The sequence below is a fragment of the Zeus faber genome (assembly GCF_960531495.2).
Source record: "Zeus faber genome assembly, chromosome: 14".
Lineage (NCBI taxonomy): Eukaryota > Metazoa > Chordata > Actinopteri > Zeiformes > Zeidae > Zeus > Zeus faber.
The window spans coordinates 15966514-15987118 of record NC_137200.1 but is presented as its reverse complement, the minus strand read 5'-3'; the positions used below and the strand labels follow the sequence as shown (position 1 = coordinate 15987118).

Sequence of the window (20605 nt, the reverse complement as noted above, 5' to 3'; positions counted from 1 at the left end):
AAATTATATGATAATGCAAACCATCAAAAGGAATCAAATGGAATAATAGCAAATCCTAAATTATAGAATAAACCGATAATGCAAAAAAATGTAAAGACATGTATATGAACATCACTTCGTTTAAGGTCCTAAAGAAATTGTTAATTGAGAATTAAGAAAACAGAAACAAATACAAAAATACACAATAGCACAATAAACATAATACTATTATACACATAAATACACATAAAACATGAAACCACATAAAAGACAAAGAAAGGAAGGGAGAAGGAAAGAAGTACAAGGAAAGGATAAGACATAAGCTGCTTTTGCACATGCACTGCAACCCTGAACTTATCCGGACATTACCAGGAGGAGCTGTATGTGAATGCAAATGTCCGAATCATTTGGACATTACCTGGACTTTACCCAGCCAGCACCCTAGTACAAAGTCTGCGTAATGTGTGGTATGTGAGAGCAGAGCAGGCGATTGACCGGAGAATTTGCAGTGAGCGAGTGGGCCTGTCGCATGCTGATGACGTTTCTATCATGCGCCAGTATTTTACCTTTGTGCGGATCGTCGCGAATGGAGCGTAGCTGCTTCATACTCCTTTCTGCTTTGCTTTATATTTCTTTCCACTCTTTTGTTGAAATTACATCTACTACATACATCTACGTTGGTACTACAACTACGTGGAGTATCAACGCCAAAAAGGATAAGTCTGTAGCCTGGTTTACCATCTTGGGTGTGCTAAAACTCTGCAGCGACATTGCACCATGTCCTACCTCCTGCACACTCTACCCAGGCTCCACCCCTCGCCTAAACCCAACAGAGTATTTCCAGGTAGTGTAGACACGTCTGGACAATGTCCGGACATGATTATGCGGACATTGTCCGGAGTGCATGGGTGAAAGCAGCTATAGACAAGACAGAGACGAGGACAGGGAATGATAAAGAAAATCTTTAACCAGCTTGTAATGGTCGGATCCCCCGTCAAATGATGAAAAGCCCAAAGATCCTTAAACTCCCTAGGTTTATATACCTTCTGGTACCTACACCTCCTAGGAAGTTGTTACCTTACATGGAAGGACCCTACTGCTGACGCAAAATATGGCATGTCAATCCAACCATCGTAACCACAAAACTCCATCCCTTTAGATTGACAAGGTTTTCTCTTCTTTATATACTTAAAGCAAGAAACACACAGGTGCAACAGACTCAGAGTTAGTTAGTTGACTCCAGTAACCACACACCACAACCATATATGAGATATTTAACTTAATTGCATTATAAGTTTACTAAAAATAACTTAAAGAAAAGGAATCAATTAAAACGAATAAAACACTATTGGAATACCTGGCAAAAAATGAACAAAAAGACTGAAAGAACAAAAGCCAACCATAGGACGTCGGACCCAGTCCTGTCCCCTAACTGTCCTTCACACTTTGAAACTGAAACTGAAATAAAGACCGAAAAAGTAGACCAGTACCTCCAAAATAAAAAAACATCTGAACCTTAAAAATAAAGATGGAATATTAAAGATAAAAATAAATGTGTTCCGAGTTTGTCACAGCACATAGAAAATGTGTTATTAATCACCCAGCGGTGGTTAGGTGGGAGTAAGATCTGTGGATTTTACGGGAAGTAGTTTCAAGGGAAGGCTAGTTTACAGAGGAGGAAAAGGCAGATGCATTGAAAGAGGAGTGATTCCTGTACAGGAAGCCGAGCCTGGCCTTGACCTTGGCCTGCAGCTTGGTCAAGTGTTCTGTGAAGGACAAACCGCTGTCAATCCAAACTCCCAGATATGTGCAGTATAGGTTTTGACTGATTTGAGCTCTCGGCCATCAGAGGACGTGATTGCACCAGCTGGGGAGACACTGTTTCTGCCAAACCACATGACCTTAGTCTTGCTGGTGTTAAGGACCAATCTGAATATTCCTTCTGAATTCCCCAGAAGGAATATTCAAGACAGCACCCAGGGATGGGCCAATACAGTATGAAACAGTGTAGTCGGCATAGAGGTGGATAGAGGGGTTCCCTACTGAGTGAGCTATAATGTTTATGTAGATGGAAAAATTAATGGGGGCTAGGATGGAGCCTTGCAGCACTCCCTTAGAGATGGACAGAGGCTATGACAGCAGATTGTCAGATTTTACAGACTGAGTATGTCCGGACAGATAGTTACCAAACCAAGCTACCGTTTGTTTTGAGACACCAATTGCCAAAAGCAGTGTGTGGTATACAATGTTGAATGCTTTAGTAAGATCAATTAATTTGCCAGCACAACATTGTTTGGAATGAAGGGCATTGGCGACATCATTAAGTACTTTAAGAGTTGCAGTTACACACCCATAACCTGCACTGAACCCAGATTGCATCCCCGACAATATATCAAATACATCCAAAAAACATGTAAGCTGTTTAAGAACTAGCCTCTCCAACACTTTGCACTCTCGCAAACTGTGTTTCTGGGATAATCACCTTCAAAGTTTCCCCCCACACTTGGCCTTATTCAGCCAGCTCCCAGAATGCAAATGGCTACCCCAGCTACACTCTGAGAGCCTGTTTGGAGCTGCCTCCTTTCGTTTTCTTTTCTCCCCTGGCTAAATTTGCAGGTGAACTTGAGAATCTTGTCCACTGCTACTTGTTCATAATCTGCACCAACCTCAACAGACTTCATCACGTCATCAATTTCTTCTGTTGTAGCAATAACGGGCGTATTGTCGGTCTCCTCCGGTGGTTCTTGAAAATATTCAGTTTCATCATCGCATTCAGGTTGAAATACGCTGTTTGAAATATTCTCCAAGTCTGGGATAACGCCATAATATAATAATAATCAGATACAGCGGAGAACTGACTTCGCGGAAAATGTAGTCCAGTACACGCTGCTTACTCTGACTTGGATCTACCACACTGGTCAGATTAAGGTACGCGATTTGGAAATTCAAGTTTTCACAGACAAGTAAAAACCGGATCCTTGTCTTGTTTACGGAAGTGACGTCAGCATTACTTCTTCGTTGGTATACGCCCCCTACACAATAATGTCTCCTATGTGTGTAAAAGTAGTACGATTTAAAGCTTGAATTCTATCAAAACGGTTCACATTGTGACTTCACATCACTTGGAATATGTAGGAATAATCTTCACCTTGATGGTCGCTTTAAAAGAAACCATCGATCGGCGTAAACTGTGTTTCCCCATGTAATCTAACAGGAATAATTAACTTGACGGTTTAACATTTTTGTACTATTTAAAAATCAATTGGTTTTGAAAATACGTTGAGAGATTAAAAAAACACAAAGGAACACGAATCTGGGAAAATCGATATTTTCCTTCAAGAAAGGTTTTTTCAACTTATTTGGTTGCTCCTGGCGATTTTAGAAATGCGCGAGATATCAGGTTTTGCTGCGGTGGGTCACATATATAGTTTGTCGTAGTTTCTCGCACACAATGTGATTATCCTCGTTACAAGACGGCTACGGTGTGGATAACCGATGGAGTCATTTAGCTGCAGTCACTCAAACGCCGCGGAGACTCCCTGTTACACAATTGTGGTACTCAAAATATTTTCCCAAGGTTGGCAGGTCTGAACCAGCAAGCTGATTCTATCCCACTTTACAGTAGCCAAGTCATGAAGGAAGACTCGTTCATTAAAGTTTTTCAGCAACCGTCCATGTGTGATCAAGACAGGCTGTATAACTGCACCGCCATTACGGACACGGAAATAAACAGTGGTCATGAAGGTCACTACAGGGTTATTTGTGAGGATAACACCAATGAGAGTGGCCTTTTCTGGATATTTGGGGTTATACCGTGTGGGACTGGTAATAATCTCAGAGAGATGAAGTGTCCCATTGTAGCCATTTAGCACTTTGTTAGTGGGTTTAAGTATGTCCCAATTTAAGTCACTCATCAGCACAAACCAAGACTTGGTGTAGGGTCCCAGGAGGGAGCTAAGGGTGGGTAGGATGCAGGCCGGAGCTGAAGGTGGGAGATAACACCCAGAAACTGTCAGTATAGCGCTCTTTGACAGCTTGATGTTTAAAACAAGTCAAACTGTTTGGGTAGGGTGTTGGTAAAAAAACATTGTAACCTGTGATGTTAATGTCAGAGTTTAGAACACACTTTTTTTACCATGTCTGATTATTACCATGTAATAATCAATACATCAGGATTAGAGCTGTGTACCCACACTTTATCTGATCAATCTTAGGTAATACGCTTCTAGCAATAACATGGAGAAAACCTAATCCTTTACGAAAACAAAACTCAGAAAAATTAGATTGTTACAGGAAAGGTCAGCATTAGAGCATGATACAACAAAGGGGCTAGCTAAATCTGATGGGCCAGGGTGTACAGGCATTACCAGATATAATCAGCTGTAGCATGGCAGAGAACAGAAAGAGATTTACAGTGTTTCTTTTTTATGACATTCGATTGGATATCAGATGGCGATAAAATCAAGCTCCAGTTCAATTTCATCAGATACCATTACTACAGAGCTGGCAGGACAGAGCTAGATAAATTGGTAAGCCAAGAGTCTGTGAAACTAAAAGGATGATTCCATCTAACAATGTACAATCAGTCTCACATTCCCACTACAGCAAATTGTATTCTCCTTGGCATGAGAAGCTTTTATATAAAATGTATGTAATTTGGTGTATTCTTGTTAATTCCTAAAATGTCCTGTGAACACAAGTGCTTTACAATACATGCTCTAAACTGCTCCTTTTAAACATCAGTTGGGGACTGTGTCCCCAGGAGTGCCTACAGACCTCTGGTGCTAGAGGTGACAGTAGTTTATGATTTGGGTGCACCTTTAATAATCATGGACTAAAATGTTCCCCAAAGGTAACCCTGCCGCTAAATTGTGTGGCTAAAAGATTAAAAGGAAATTTCTCTGCTGGGTTTCATGAAGGGGAGCTCTCTGCAGGTAGCGCGCCTACGTGGACATGCGCACTCGCAGACACACGTCACACATTCTCCGCTCCGTTGTTTTGCAGAGTAATTAACTCCCTCATTGCCACATTGCTCACCACTCTAGGGAATAAGGACCAAAAGATCCCTGTCACCTGGAGTGAGGACTGTGAGACAGCCTTGAGAACATTGAAGGCGAGCTTATGTTCTTCTCTGGTCCTTAGTAGCCCTGATTTCACAAGGAAATTATTGGTGCAGATGGATGCCCCACAGTCGGCCTTAGAGCGGTACTGGCCCAAGGGAGCAACCAATCCTGTACCTGAGCCGCATGAGACTAATTATTCAGTGGCGGAAAAGGAAGGACTTGCCATCAAGTGGGCACTAGAAAGTCTCCGGTATAACCTACTGGGAAGGGAGTTCGCTGCTGTGTTTTGAATCAGTTCAAACCGTCACTTGCTTGTACGAGCAGGTGTTGGTGGATCGCATTTCTCAATAACAATCACTAATATAGAGTTTATTGCCTCAAAAATGGATCTGAACTCTGGACTCGTCCTCCTCATCCCAACATGAGGAGTCTTGCTCAACAGCTCGGATTTAGAGCAAACATGAAGGCTGATAAACTGTTCAAGTCCATAAAGCAGCACTATGAGCAGCAGGAGGAGGATGAGCAGGGCAACAGTCATGCTGCTGGTGTTGTTGAAGATCAAGGGGACACCAGCTCTGAACAGAACTTCGTCAAAGAAGAGCCTAAGGGGGCTGAGGATTGTTTTCTATACAATTTTCTTTGTATAGCTCGACTGACTCGAATGTCACAACATTAGCAACATAAGGGACACGACACCAGGTTTGATGCAAACAAAATGCGTTTTTACAAAAAAATGCAAAAGAGATAGTATCAAATGAAAAGCTGGGTCTTGCGTTAGGGAGTTGGGAGAGAGCCTGGACAGAGGAAGGAGCCACCTATACAGTCTCACCCAATATCTTCACTCGCGTGCACGATATTGAAAAAACTGACATTGCAATATTTTTCTGTGATATATATTGGAATATGAAAAAATACAGGAATTTTCACAAGATGACTTCAATAGCACTATTTGGAAATAATTAATCATTCAAGAATGATTGGGGTGATTTTGTAGAAAATACAAATAATATCTTTATTCTTGGCACATTTAGGCGATAATCAAAAATGTCAACTGTGACAGACTTAAGTTCAAGTTCAAGTTCAAGCTCAAATTCAAGAGATTATTTGTCACATACATACACATACGGTCGTACATATATGCAAGAAAAGACATTGAAATAAAATAAAAAAAGAGAAGGTTCTTAAACTCGAATGAGGACCCGCCTATCGATACCTGGTCAATGGCTCCTTTTAGAGACTAGACTGAGGAGGAGGAGTTTGGGTGTCTCTCCTCTTTAAAATGGCGGAGGAGGCAGAGTTTTTGTGTGTCTCCTTTCTTACTGGCTGCTGATAGTTAAGGTAATTCAATTCATGCGCAAAGGTCACATATCTCCACGCACTGTGTTCAAACCAATTAAAGCAGCACTTTTGATATTTGGGATTTGGCTCCCTACAGTTTATGACTGCAGTTGCACTTTTACATCACTGTTGTAATTTATTTTACTGATAAAAATTTTAACCTAATCGGTAACGATTCAATCAATCAAAACCGTCTATGTTACAAATGCAAGTATAATGTACACCTAGGTTACAGCGCCCCTTGTACGGACCTCGCCGCTTCACCGAGCACTCCGGGGAAAGAGGCGCGGGGAGGGACGGGGCCACCTGCTACTGGTGTAGGTACCAGATGTGTCCGGCCTGGATGATCGGCTCGTTCGCATGAGTCAGAGGGTGAAACAAACTCCGTGGCGTAATGGAAGTGAGGGCTGGCGCGCGCCAGCACATGTAATGATATATTGTAATCATATATTGAATGTAATAATATATTGTTTTTATAAATAAACTTTACCAGGCAAAAAACGATCATTACCTGAGCCAAACATCAAGGAGGTGACGTAGTGACGTAAAGCGTCACAGCACACAGCAGTTACATAGTGCAAGAACAGACGTTTAGGAGGAGGGTGGGAATGAAAGAGGTGCCAGTCTCCATACAAGTCAGTGTACCATAAAAACGATTCTGAAGCTGTTAATTCAAGGTAAAACAGTTGTGTAGTGTCGCATTAATGCTTTTAAAACTTGTGTTTGTAAATCTTGCGGTAATGTTTTTTTTATTTTATACACCATATAAAAAATAAAAAAATGACGTGATTCGGACATCCGTCATCTTTCAAAACCATTCTCTCAGTAACATAACATTCATGACTAATTTACTACGAAGACAATTTTCTAATTACTAACTATTAAAACATAATTTCAAAACTCCTAATAAATGTCATAAAATCATCATCTTTAACTGGACCATACACAATAAACATTGTAATCTCGGTGGTGATCGTGATTTCTACATGTTGGCAACTAGATGGCAACCTGGCAACATGAAAGTTTATACATTTAAATTGTATTATTGGTTACCTCCCAAATTTATGTTTTACAGTGATGAGAGTTGGATTATTTTTCATCTAAACATCTGCAGAAACATTACTTAAATTACTGACTGGTTTGACCTTGGTTCACATCAATTCAGATTTAGGCTTAACACAAAGGGGAGATTGCGAATGTAAATTACTTGTGGATCTCCTCCCAGACATGTCTTAAAGACGGCTTCTCAATAGGGACGGGGGCCTGGATCAAAAAGGGAGGAATGCGGATTAGGTGTGGAAAAGAGGGAAGAGGCTTTTTGTCTCAGTCGAGGCAACAAAACAGAGCTATGTGGTAATCCTGTCGTTCTTTGTTCCATCCCAACTGGCATCTTCATGGTTTGGGATTGCAGAAAAATGTTACAGATCCTGTGATTTCAGTGAGGGGTTCGTAGCCCCACCTGTGAGTGTCAAGTATATATATATAGTATATGAGTCATTTTGTCTCAATAGCGAATTCCAAACGTTTAAAAAACGGTCACGGAGGCTCTGCACTTGCCATCTTTGATGAGCTAAGACCATGACAAATGAATGAGACCGTGAAGATAGCGAGAGAGTGAGAGGAGGCGGGGCTATGTGGGCGCTGCAGCGGGGTGTGTGCCTAATAAATCGGCTGACCGATCAATCGGTTGACCATTAATGTTAACTATACAGGTGGGAAACCAAACAGCAGTTGAAATAGATGCCAATGTTACCTTCTCTGTAACCCAAGATCAACCGAGGACCTGCCTCCATGGTCCTTTTATACTCCCATAGCCCCTCCCACAGGCTCAATTAACGTTACTTCCGGGTAATATATCTGTCTCTCTTCACTAGAGCCTCAAACTATTGCCGAATCGGGTAGAACAATTGGAAATCAGTTGCCGCGGTTTCAATGAATGAAACTGTGATGGGAGGAACGTGGTGGTAACTAATGTATGACTGAATAAATGTAATGTCCAAGTGTGTACCCTTGGATGCGATGCGGAAATGAGGGGGTTAATTACTTGGCAAAAGAGCAGGCTTAAAGTCGCTGTAAAACAAAAATGAAAATGTGAATTCTGACAAATTCTGAGTTTGTCAGAAAAATGTGTTATTAATAGGGCTGAACCATAAATCAAATTCAAACAAACATCGCAATGTAATAGAACACAATTTTCAAATCGCAAAGGCTGTGATCATTTTTATTTTATTTATTTTATTTTTTATGTTCCACAATCTGAAGCACTGCAAATACTCGATGCGGATCTTATGACTAGTTTCTGCTCTTCAAAATGTCTAAAATGAAATAATAACAATTCTAATACAGTATTTCAATAAATTTCGTCTGAGAAATTGTCTGCATTATTCAAAACTGAATTTCCCATTAGACACATCAACCTATGACGGCTTTGAGAGAGAGCGAATCTATAGAGATCTTCCTGTAGTGATCAATGATCTGTTAACTGAGGGATCAATGGCCGATCTGCTGGTTTCCACCGGCAATTTTATTTTTGATTTTTGTATTTATTTATATTATTACGTCATATTAGAAGTAACCTGGAGCTTAAACTTATCAATGGACTCCCAACTGTGCCACGCAAGACCACATTGTCCAAATCCTCCATCAGCTTCCACACTAAAAGCACCACACACCACAAAAATGGTGAGAAACAGTTTAACGGTCGAACTCCACAATTCAGTACTACATCATTCAGTCTTCTCACGTGTTTTTTTAAACAATTATGTACATGTACACATTATATGTGTTTAGAAAAAAATCACTGAATTGACTTTACCAGGACTTTAAAAGACTGGAGAAAGAGAAAGAGAAAGACTCTTTACTGCCAGGCTTTGCCATCCATGGGACAGTTTTCTTCCTCTACTAATGGAACTGGCCTCCAGGGTTTTTATGGCGGGGGTTCCATTGCGTACACACAGCCTGGGATGTTGTTGTGTGTAGAAGACGAAGACACTGGAAAGTAAGCAAATCCCATATTATACCGTATTAAAGTGGAACAAAGGCAGGGAGGAGCAATGTGAGTCTTTGTGCTTGGACCAGAACCACCAAGGCTTGTAATTCCCAACCAGAAGACAAAACAAACGGCATTGTACAAATTACAGCTGTAGCAAAAACATTCTTGCAGTAGATTTTTGGTAATTGTTGCATTATAGGATGGGTTTAACTGTTTTAACCCAAACATATCATTGCAAGAGGCGTAATCACCGGAAGAGAGTTGACGTTTCAGAGAAATAGCAGGCTAGTGTCAAATGACTTCAGATGATGGTACCAGTGGTTAATTGGTGGGAAACAGTGGGAGAGAAGTTTTCATCCTTAATTTATCGTTCATGTAGTTTAACCCACAAAGTCACATCTTGTCTTTGTTTAGCAGATCAAGTCGTCAGACACAATAATAGCTGTCAATACGTTTTATAGTTGAAGTATTATTTGGATGGTTGGTTGCAAAGCATTTGGTGAATGCTGATGTTTTTTTTATTTATTTACAGAATTTACGTACAGAATGTATTAGTGTATCCACAATCTCACCAAAGGTAGTAAAAAAAGAGTAGAAAGAAATGCATAGGCTGTAGAATACTTGGATAGTGACGTATTCAGAACATTGTAAACACAGCTTGTCTACAAAACACGTGGCATTACTTGACATCCCCACTCTTGTTTGGTGAACACCACTTGTCATGACAGTACAATTTCTGCTTCAAATATAAGGTTGTACCTTGCTCTCAAATACAGTGCGCAGTGTTGAACTGAATTGTGTCAGTGAAAGGTGGTAATTGGTTTAGCTCACTGTTGGCAATGTGGCTTTGTGGCGCTGACATTTTAATGACGTTACTGTTAGATAGGATCATGGTCAGTCTAGATTTGCAGGCACAGCCAGCGAGGATAGCGAGTAGCAAAGTTAATCTACAAATTCAGGGGTTGTCTGTCATCATCGTAATCGGTCTCAACAGCGAGCTACTTGATACTGGAATGCTTGTTTATCTCCTTAGATAATTATCGATGGACTTGATTTATCAAATCTGTTGTTCCAAATCTGCAGTGTGAGTCCTATGGGTTAACAGTGTCATCAAATTGGATAGTATAAGTGATATAACCTATTTAGAACAGTGTTTTCTTCGCAGAATAACAAGTATAACAACACATTCAGTGAATGTATGTTTCAGAAAATATTATAATAGATTTTACGATATAGAAAATATACTATTCTGTTTTCACAGGTCATCACCCTTTTAAACCAACTCTGGTGGTTATTCTTTCCCCAGGATTTCTCTGGTGAAAAAAGGGAACTTCCATTAAATTCTGTGTTAGGCGATTGACCCAATGAAACCTTTAGTGACACCTGGTGAAATACCCCAAAACTTGGGATCAGTATATCCTGGCATGGCTAATCACACCTCATGGCGGTGGAATTCAAACTATGTGATCCGTCATGATGGATTGTGACTCCTGCGCGAGCCCCCTTGGGCTCCCTGTTGTCACTTTGGCCACTTTTATCCCCTCTCATGGGAAGTAATGACCTTGACTTGGCGCGGCTCCAAATTTAGACTCGTGGAGACCAGGCGACGAGGCTGTGGCGCTTGATTGACGCCTCTCCCCGTGCGAGTGTTCACCAAGGTCAACCTTGTCATGGGACGTGACGTTTGTACCATCTAATGCGCCAAAGTGTAAGTTGCAAGAAGTTTAAAATGTTTATTGAAGTTATTTGTAAAGACAATGTTAATAATATCACCCAAGATCTGGATCTTATCTGGAACTTGAGGTATCTCAAACTATGTCAATGTTTTTTATATATATATATATTAATTGTCCATTTTGTTGATTTTAATGATGATTGAGGTAATCAAATAGTGATTCAGGCTACGATAACTTCGGGAAAGCCTTTCCATTAGCAGTTGTGTTCATTTTTTGAATTGGGCATCTCTAGTTGTGGCATTTCCAGCTAAATGATGACAGTGGCCAAGTAAGTGATGCGTTTTTGTGTGTCACTTTCACGTTTCCGCCAGTGACCTTCCACAAACCTATTTGTGGAACCCACTTACTGACCCCTGGTGTCGCTAAAATAAGCGAAACTACAAAAGACAGATGATAGATTCAGGAGTAAAAAAAAGTTTTTTTTCTAAACTGGAAATAGTTATATCACTAGATGTAGAGGCGTAACGGAAGATTCTGTGTGGTCCATATTTTGGCCATGACAATAATTAAATAAAACGTGTCTAATGATAGTACAAAATTATTGCAGTGTGTCTGAAGTCAGTAGACCCGATCACATTGGAGAAACCTGGAAATGGCATGGAAGCAGTGTGTTGGTTATGTAATTCGGGGAATTTGTGATCATTTGAAATTTTATGAATTAGCAAAGTAGATGCTGTGAATGTCACTGATGGTGCTGGCCATGTCCATTATGTCTAGGAGTAGCACCCCGCTCAATGGCCGGCCATTGTATCCAAGACAATTATTTCAGCATTGCCCTTTCCCAATCCCTTTCCCCGTGAAAAACATTTTTCTTGCAGGACCCAGGACCGAAATGTTTTAATGCCGTCTAAACTACCTTAACAGACCCCCAGCGCTTCCAGCGGGAAAGAGAAACTGAACCAGAGCTAAACTGTGTGGAAACTTTCATTTTCAGTGAACACGAACGATGAAGAACCGCAAAGAAATTTTCCCTCTCAAATAACCACTCTGCCCCCCTCCCCCCCAACCCCCCACCCCAGGCCGGGCCAGTCTGCACGGAAAGTCTTCCCTGCGGATAGAGAAGGTGCGCTCCGACGACCAGGGCTGGTACGAGTGCAAGGTGCTGATGCTGGAGAAGCACTATGACACCTTCCACAACGGCAGCTGGGTGCACCTGACTGTCAACGGTGAGTTTCATGAAGGGTGCAGGTGTGGCCTCGGACACGGAGTTCCCCCGCAGCACCAGAGCAACAGGTCTGAATCGTGTCCCTTTTATTTAGGTCCCAAAAGTTTAAACAGTTGATAAAAATGTCTCTGAGGGACATGCAGTGTTTAATCCGTTTGAATAGAACCGTGTTGTTGGGACCTTTGTGAGGCAGGTCGCTGTGGACTTGTGCACGCCTTTTCTGTATTTGAGGACTGGTAGCAGACAGACAGCTACCTTCTAACTTTTAGGATAATGTAATAACACGCAACAAGTGTATCGGCTCTCATGACGATCTCTCCGCCACACATTAAACCACAATGCAATATGTTAAAGTGACAGGCCCCGTCACTACCGGGATCTGTCTTGGAATTGTTTTTAAAAAGACGGACAAAAATGCAGCAGACATTACAATTATTTTAAATTGCCATATTTCATTTATATTTACTTAATTATTTAGGTTGTTTTTCCCCAGATATATATTTTTTTATTTCAAGAGATGTTTTTGTTGAGTTGAGAATAAACTATTAATCTATTTAAATTATATATAATGGTGTTTTCTTTCAATAAATTACAAAGAGTTAATATCCCATGTCTGTCATTAATCACATCATAATTGTGCTGGTATTTGGGATTAGGCAAGAACTTTGCCTCCTACCGTATGTCTATTGGCTTAAAAACATAATATACATTTTGGCATAATACATTAAGGTGTAAAGGGTTAGGTTTAGAGGCTTGAAATCCTAATACAAGATATACATTTTATACTGCTTAGGTTTGCAATTTAAGTTTATTTTAATGTACATTTAGCAATTTAAACATGTCAGCCCTGCAAGTTTGTTTCCTGAGGCTTAGCAGACTACCCCACTGACAGATAATGACAGGTAATCTAGTGGGGGAGTGGTTAGGGGTGGAGTTAACAGCTTTTCTTCCCGCCCATGACCTGCCTCTGATAAGTGTGTAAAAGCTCGAAATCTTGGAGGGCGGATATTCTCTGCAAGAGGAGATGAGGTGTACCAACATTCAAATAAGCATGTGTTCTTCAAATATTTTCAGATTTCAGTGTATGACATCGTTTCAAAGTGTACAATCTTTACTTTCATAAAACTGAAAAAATGACCTGGCCCTTCTTGGGAACCAAAACACCAGACTCTGGTGACCTGTTACACACACTCACTTTGCAGCTTACACATTCATCCAGTTACTCAACCAGACAAACAAGCACAGATACACACACACACACACACACACACACACACACACACACACACACACACACACACACACACACACACACACACACACACACACACGCACATACGCACATAACACACATTAGGTGACACTGGTTTCCATAGTAACAGACACAGCAGACTACACCCCTCCTCGTGGTCACAGTACATTAGCTGAGTTTCATCAGTGCTGTCTGACTTCCTCTCTCTCCGAGCTCTGGAGGAGCGACCAAGTTGTTCAGGGGCCTAGGGGCCTCCTCTGCTTCCCAGCCACTTTCCTGGCCTGTGTCCGTCCATCATCCCTCTCTCTCATCATTCTCAACCCTATCGCTCAACTGGTATAGCCGTATATGCACACAAGCCCAAGCCCCCCCCACGCACGCGCGCGCGCACACACACACACACACACACACACACACACACACACACACACCCGTGCACAAAGGTAAAACTGTGCTAATAGAAGATAAAGGCGCGCTGAAAACGAGTCAATATTGGATGTCGATGGGTTGTTGTACACGGGGCACAGCTGGTCAGCTAATGGCTCCAAACCCTTTAGTGAAAAGTTGCCCAGGAATGTGTTTAAGATAGATTACCTTTTGGCACATTAGATGCAAGTATTCTGGTTGGAAACAATCACATGTAAATGTCAATGTAAAACAAATATGTCACCTTTGTGTTTATTAAGGACAGATTTTGACCCTTATTTTCAACCAAGGATTTATTGAAATGTTGGTTCTCCCCAACTCCTTTTGGAAAACGGAAACCTTGCATTACAGTCATTGTCATTACAGTCAGTGTTTCATCGTGTGTTTTTGAACATGTTTTGAGTAACAGTAGTATCACATTTTATTTAAAACTACTGTTTGTAATTGTACATGTACATTGTGTATGTGGATCCAAAGCATTTATTGCTCTTGGGGTGACAAAAATGAAACTTTCTGTTTCTAGTCTCTTCCTCTATCGCAGATGAAACAAAAAATCTGATGTGCGGAAGTGCACAAGAGTCAATAAATCCTGACAAACCTAGCCCAATGCTCCGTTTGTGACCATTTTTCCGAAACAGTGAACGATCCCTTTGCCCTGCGCCTAACACTACTTGTCGGTGTTGTCAGGGCCCGGCTGTGAGGGCGAAGACACTGATGTGTAACGCGGCAGTTTTTAAAGCCTCTGTCAATCTATTCAGCTTCTCAAAGCATAACCACTGCCACACTATCCTTTAAGGCGTCTCCGATTTCCAAATGTGCTGCAGAGCTCTGCGAAAACGGAGGCGTGGCAACGACCTCCAACGTTCGCAGCTCATTGATTGTTCCAAACTGATGGTGTTGAATGTAGACAGTCAATGGATATTGGTCCAATTGAGGTTTTAGGAAACAGGCTGGCGCGGCCGAGGGGCCTCTGCCTGAACTGATGTTGAGAGCAGAGCAGCGACCAGATGTTGAGAGAATACCAGGCCAACAGTTTCTTGTCCTCAGTATCCGCTTTGCGCCTGAGACATCAGTGTTGTTGCTGTTGAGAAAGCGAGTGATGCGTAGGTTGTGGGGCGAGCGCTTCACCAGCTGACACATCTTCATGGTTCCTGTGATCTTTAGCCACTCTTGAACTCCTTCGTGACAAAGTGTGAGCGTACGAAAAGGAGGCGGGAGAGGAGCGTGGGGGTTGGCGAGAATGAAGTCACAGATCTCTTTCCTTTACCATGCGCTTGAACTTGTTCCTCTTGAGAAAAAAAGAAAAACCTCTCAAACAAAGGTTGAATGAGCTTCGTAATACACAGACGTCACAGAGGGGATGTCACAGAGGGCATTGTTCAAAAGGCGCTGTCCAGAGGCATCCATAGAATCGATGGATGCCAGCCACAGAAGAACATGTGCTAAGTGTGATTAATTTGCTCTCGTAGTACGATCATTACTGTTGGCTGTATGACCGCCTATCCTCAACCAATATTTCTCAGTAAAAGTTGAAACTGGATGGTCATGAATCATGTAAAGTAACCTTCCAAGGATCTCTGAGAATGATGATTGAGGATGAGTATTGACCTTTACAAATACATTTGAACGATGCTATGCACTTTAAATATTATTATTATTATTATAATTATAATTATAATTATTCTTCTTATTATTATTATTCTTATTCTTATTATTATTATTATTATTAATTCTACCACTACTACTACTTCTAATAATAATAATAATAATAGTAATAATACAATATTTGAAGGTGCTTTAGACTCCCTTCCTGCCCCATTTTCTCCTCACAGTAAAGGATCTCTCATCTGAGAGGTGATGTGACGGAAGCAAGGTTCAGATCTCACAGGAGTAAGTCTTACCTGCTCCCTTTAAAAATAGCCTCAACCAGGGGTATCACACACACACACACACACACACACACACACACACACACACACACTCTACCCCTGATTCTCATACCTCTATGACAGAGCAGACCTCTGCAGTGTCTGCAAGCTGCACAGCCCTACCAACTGCAGCCCTCATGCTTCCTACCTACCTATCTATCTATCTATCTATCTATCTATCTATCTATCTATCTATCTATCTATCTATCTATCTATCTATCTATCTATCTATCTATCTATCTATCTATCTATCTATCTATCTATCTATCTATCTATCTATCTATCTATCTATCTATCTATCTATCTATCTATCTATCTATCTATCTATCTATCTATCTATCTATCTATCTATCCATCCATCCATCCATCCATCCATCCATCCATCCATCCATCCATCCATCCATCCATCCATCCATCCATCCATCCATCTATCTATCTGAGAGGACATGGTGGACATATGTGCTGTATATGGCATTGTCCCCCCTAAATTTCATAGTCTAAAAACAGGTTTATATATGACCACTGGCAGGGCTTATCCCTGGTAGGATTAAGGAACAGAGCCAAAACTTGAGGCAGAATGCTGCATTATGCTGTGAAGGACAGTATAAATCATCCCTGAATTTAACAAACAACATGTTTCCAAGCATTCCCGCTGACAATATTTTTTTACATGAATTTGCCTTGGACATATTTTTTACTTCATATTCAGTAATACCATGACTGAATGTGTACATAAAAAATGTGCACATATTTTCTGCTTTACTGCTTGCTACTTTCTATTTAATGTGAGAGTGGTTTATGAATTATAATATAGTATTCAGTAGTCTAACCAGGTTCCAGTTAGGTGTGTGAGAGCTGTGATTATCTACAGACGTCGATGCTGATATGCTGGAAAAACAGCTCCAGCACTGGAGAACAAATTTTGTTCTCTGGTGCTGGAGCTGTTTTTCAGACAGCGCAACCAAAGAAAGTGGCAGAGCCAACAGGATTGGCTGTTTGGTCTGATACTAATCTTGAAAATATAACATAAAGATTAAAACATTCATCTATATAGATTATATAGATATAGAGTGCAGTCCATGTTTACACACACTTCTGCTAGCTTGGCCATTTAAAACCGAATGATCCTCTTTGCTGCCATCCAGCCACACCTCTCAGTCCAAATGACATCCCAATGTCGTTGCGTTGGATCCTGTAAAGGTGCAGCACTGAGCCAATGTCTCTATGTGTACAGCATGTAGAGGCTGCACCACTGTTCAACCTGTGTCTATGTAAACTCTTCATGGTGATCTCATTTTGGTGGTTCAGGCCTATACTTGCTTTAAGTATTGTTCTCCATATACCCATTGTGTTCTTGTCCTAGATAAGACCTAAAAAGGCTTATTTTGTTTTGCTTGATGAGTTTGCTCAAGCTGTGTTATTCAGGGTGGGTGTTTGCAGTGTGTGAACTTTTTTTTTTCCTGACAAAACCTTCCATCCCCCTGCACACCCCTGAATTTTGTGATGTTTGGCCACTGGCACATGCCAGAAAGGAACTGGTAATCAATCTAGTGTTATACAACTATGCCGCAGCCTAATGCCAGCAGTCCTTTGTATACATTACAGTTCCCATATAACGCAGTACAGCAGGCTTCCACGGCTTCCATGCAAGGTGTGGATTATGGGGTCCTTTAGCCTTAAACAATATCAGTGCCAAATGACCAGACTCTACAATTTTTGAACGAGTTTTGCCACTCATTAGGTTTTGTATTGTCATTATGTTAAAAATAACCGTTTAAACTAAACATTCATGATGGGGGTCCTGGTGTTGTTCTGCTCTTCATGCTTGTAACCCTTCAGGTTCTTTATGTGAGGTGTTATGTGGGGATTCTTTTCTCTCCTGTATGTTCTTTCAGTGCTATTCAGTTCAGCTCTTGGTGAGTCTGCTCTAAGTATGTTACTCCGCTGCAGCTGGCAAGATACATTGGCCGGTTCTTTGCACAACAAGGACATCTATCCTTTTGGCCTCTGCTTCTCGAGTTTATCTCCTTAGTCTGGCTAGTCAGTGCCGGAAGCCTTTGTTTAGCAAGGCAAGGCAAGGCAAGGCAGGTTTATTTGTGTAGCACATTTCAACAACAAGGCAATTCAAAGTGCTTTACATAAAACATCAAAAGCATTAAGACAAAGTGCTAAGAAACACATTATTAAAGGACATAGAATGCATAAACTTAAAAAGTAGAATACATAGAATGTGTAGTGTAAAAGAAACACATTGTAAAAGGAAGAATACATTATAAAGTTAAGAAATAGAATGCATAAAATCAAGTAAAAGTCACAGTGTAGTGCAAGAAATGAATATTTTAGTTTAGTAAAAGGCAGCGGCAAACATAACAGTCATCAGCCTTGATTTAAAAGAGCTGCTTCTCCATGTTTAGTTTTGACTCTGGGGACAGAAAGCAGACCTGTCCCAGACGACCTGAGAGGTCTGGATGGTTCATAACGTAGCAGAAGATCAGAAATGTATTTTGGCCCTCAGCCATTTACTGCTTGAGGAACCAACAGTAGTATTTTGAAATCAATTATTTGACGGACAGGAAGCCAGTGTAAAGATCTGAGAACTGGTGTGATATGATCCACTTTCTCTCTGATCGATCTTTCAGGGAGACCTGTAAAGACACCGTTACAGTAGTCTTGTCTACTAAGGATGAATGCATGGACGAGTTTTTCCAAATCTGCTGAGGCATAAGTCCTTTAATCCTTGATATGTTGTTAAGGTGATAGTAGGTTGACTTTGTCATTGTTTTAATGTGGCTGTTGAAATTTAGGTCCGAGTCCATGACTACACCAAGATTTCTGGCTTGGTTTGTGCTTTTTTTAACATGACCGATTGAAGCTGAGCGCTGACTTTCAGTCGTTCTTCCTTGGCTCCAAAAACAATTACTTCCGTTTTGTTTTTGTTTAATTGGAGTACATTCTGCCACATCCAATTCAATGTACTTGCTCAGTGATTGTATTGCCTCCAGGGCCCCAGTTATGGACACCCCATTGCATTTCTTCAGTACCTAGTACTTGTCCTTGATTATTACACCCTTCTGTGGTTGAGCCAGCTTACGAACCTTTTTTCATGTTGTCTTTATCTGGGCTTCCAGTATTGGTCTGGCCACATGAAACAGATGATAGTAATTGGGATATGAGTCATTTACACAGACGTAGCTTGTACATTTTATGCTCTTGACTATGAAGTAGTGATAGGGTCAAGCATCTCATCGCGCATCACCGTTCTCAGTGTCGTTCTCGCAGTCTGTCAGTATTCTCTACACTAGTGTTGGCAATGGCCACGCGCCCTTACCGTGAAATAACACGGGTCCTCGCTTATCGACCAATGTCGCTTAACGACCTGGTCCTAGGAATGGAACTCGGTCATTAAGTGAGGAGTACCTGTATTGACTTGTAGATTCTAGACGAAAATGATCTATATTTAACTGTGTAAACCAACAGGTGAAAATTATGAATGAACCTTTTCTATCGTATAGTTTAAGACCATTCACTACACAGGCTTTGCTTGCTTTGCATATTTATGGAAAGAGGGGATTGAAAGATTATCTAGTGCTCTCTGTTATGATTTGACAGGACAAGTGGGTTATGTTCATATCGAGGTGCATTAACGGGCAAATACAATGATTAAATTAATCAGTGGCAGAGCCACAATACCTATTTTTATGATGGGCTGGTTCCCTCATAGCCATAGACTTCAGATAACTGCATAATGACTGTTGGAACATGAAGCTTTGTTATTGCTCCAGCTCGTTCTAGATGTTTGTTCATATGTTGACAATGACTTTGACGGCTGAAGGAAAACCAAAGAGATGAGCTGGAAACAAAAAGCGGGGCTTACTCCTTTTACTCCCTACATGGGCTTGGTAAAATGGTGCCTGGAGGAACTCCACACCATTCTGCATTTAAAAGATGTGAAGACGGGGGATCTTTTTCAACACAAAAAAATATTCGCTCCAACATTGGATGCTGATACAATATATTCCTACTTATATCAAAAAGACCTGCAGTCTCGTACAAATATAGACCTCCCTGAATTCTCCCAACCTCCCCAAAGACAGAAAACACCTCCACTGTCACACACTGAAACATTCTTCAGAACTCAGTCAGTCTCCATCAGATTGAAATATGGGGCTTTCTCTTCAATATGTTGGCTTGGTAAAATTGTGCCTTTGAGAACAGTGCAACATTCTAAATTTGAATATGATACATGCAGTGCAGAAACAAAAAGACACTTCACACCAACATTTCCTGCTAATTCGAGCGGTTTCCAAAGTACTTTTCCTCCACGAACAGTGTCACTGTAAGCCAACACTATGTATGTCGGTATTAATCGTGAGCGAGCTTCAAGGCTGTCAAATTCGACTTGGGAACAACAACAGTTCAAAAATAAGACTATACCGACAATTATCTTGCAGCATACTAGGAGTTCACAAGAGTTTGACTTTCATTTGTAGTAGTAGATAGATATAACATGCTCCACACCACCAAAGAAAGATATCCATGGGTGTCACTTTTCAAATGATTCTTACCTGAATGATGTCTTCTCCCAGTACATTGCTGATATTTCCCTATATTTACATGTTAATATCGGGAATATGAAAGAGAAAAGAGCTATTAATCCACAGCGTGTAGGCATCTTGTCACTTTGTATTATGTATATTATGTCTATTGTATGACATATGTCCTGTAT

At 40.9% G+C, this 20605-nt stretch overlaps 1 protein-coding gene across 1 annotated transcript in view; it reads left to right on the top strand.

The window, feature by feature from the left end:
- The window catches only part of igsf9bb (immunoglobulin superfamily, member 9Bb), a gene marked incomplete at both ends in the record, with an annotated part of 111731 nt that overhangs the window by 36698 nt on the left and 54428 nt on the right, over window positions 1-20605 (top strand). The window contains one exon of the mRNA XM_080013361.1: window positions 12128-12274. Coding sequence (XP_079869487.1) covers window positions 12128-12274 — 147 coding nt within the window. The remainder of the gene's footprint in view (window positions 1-12127; window positions 12275-20605) is intronic.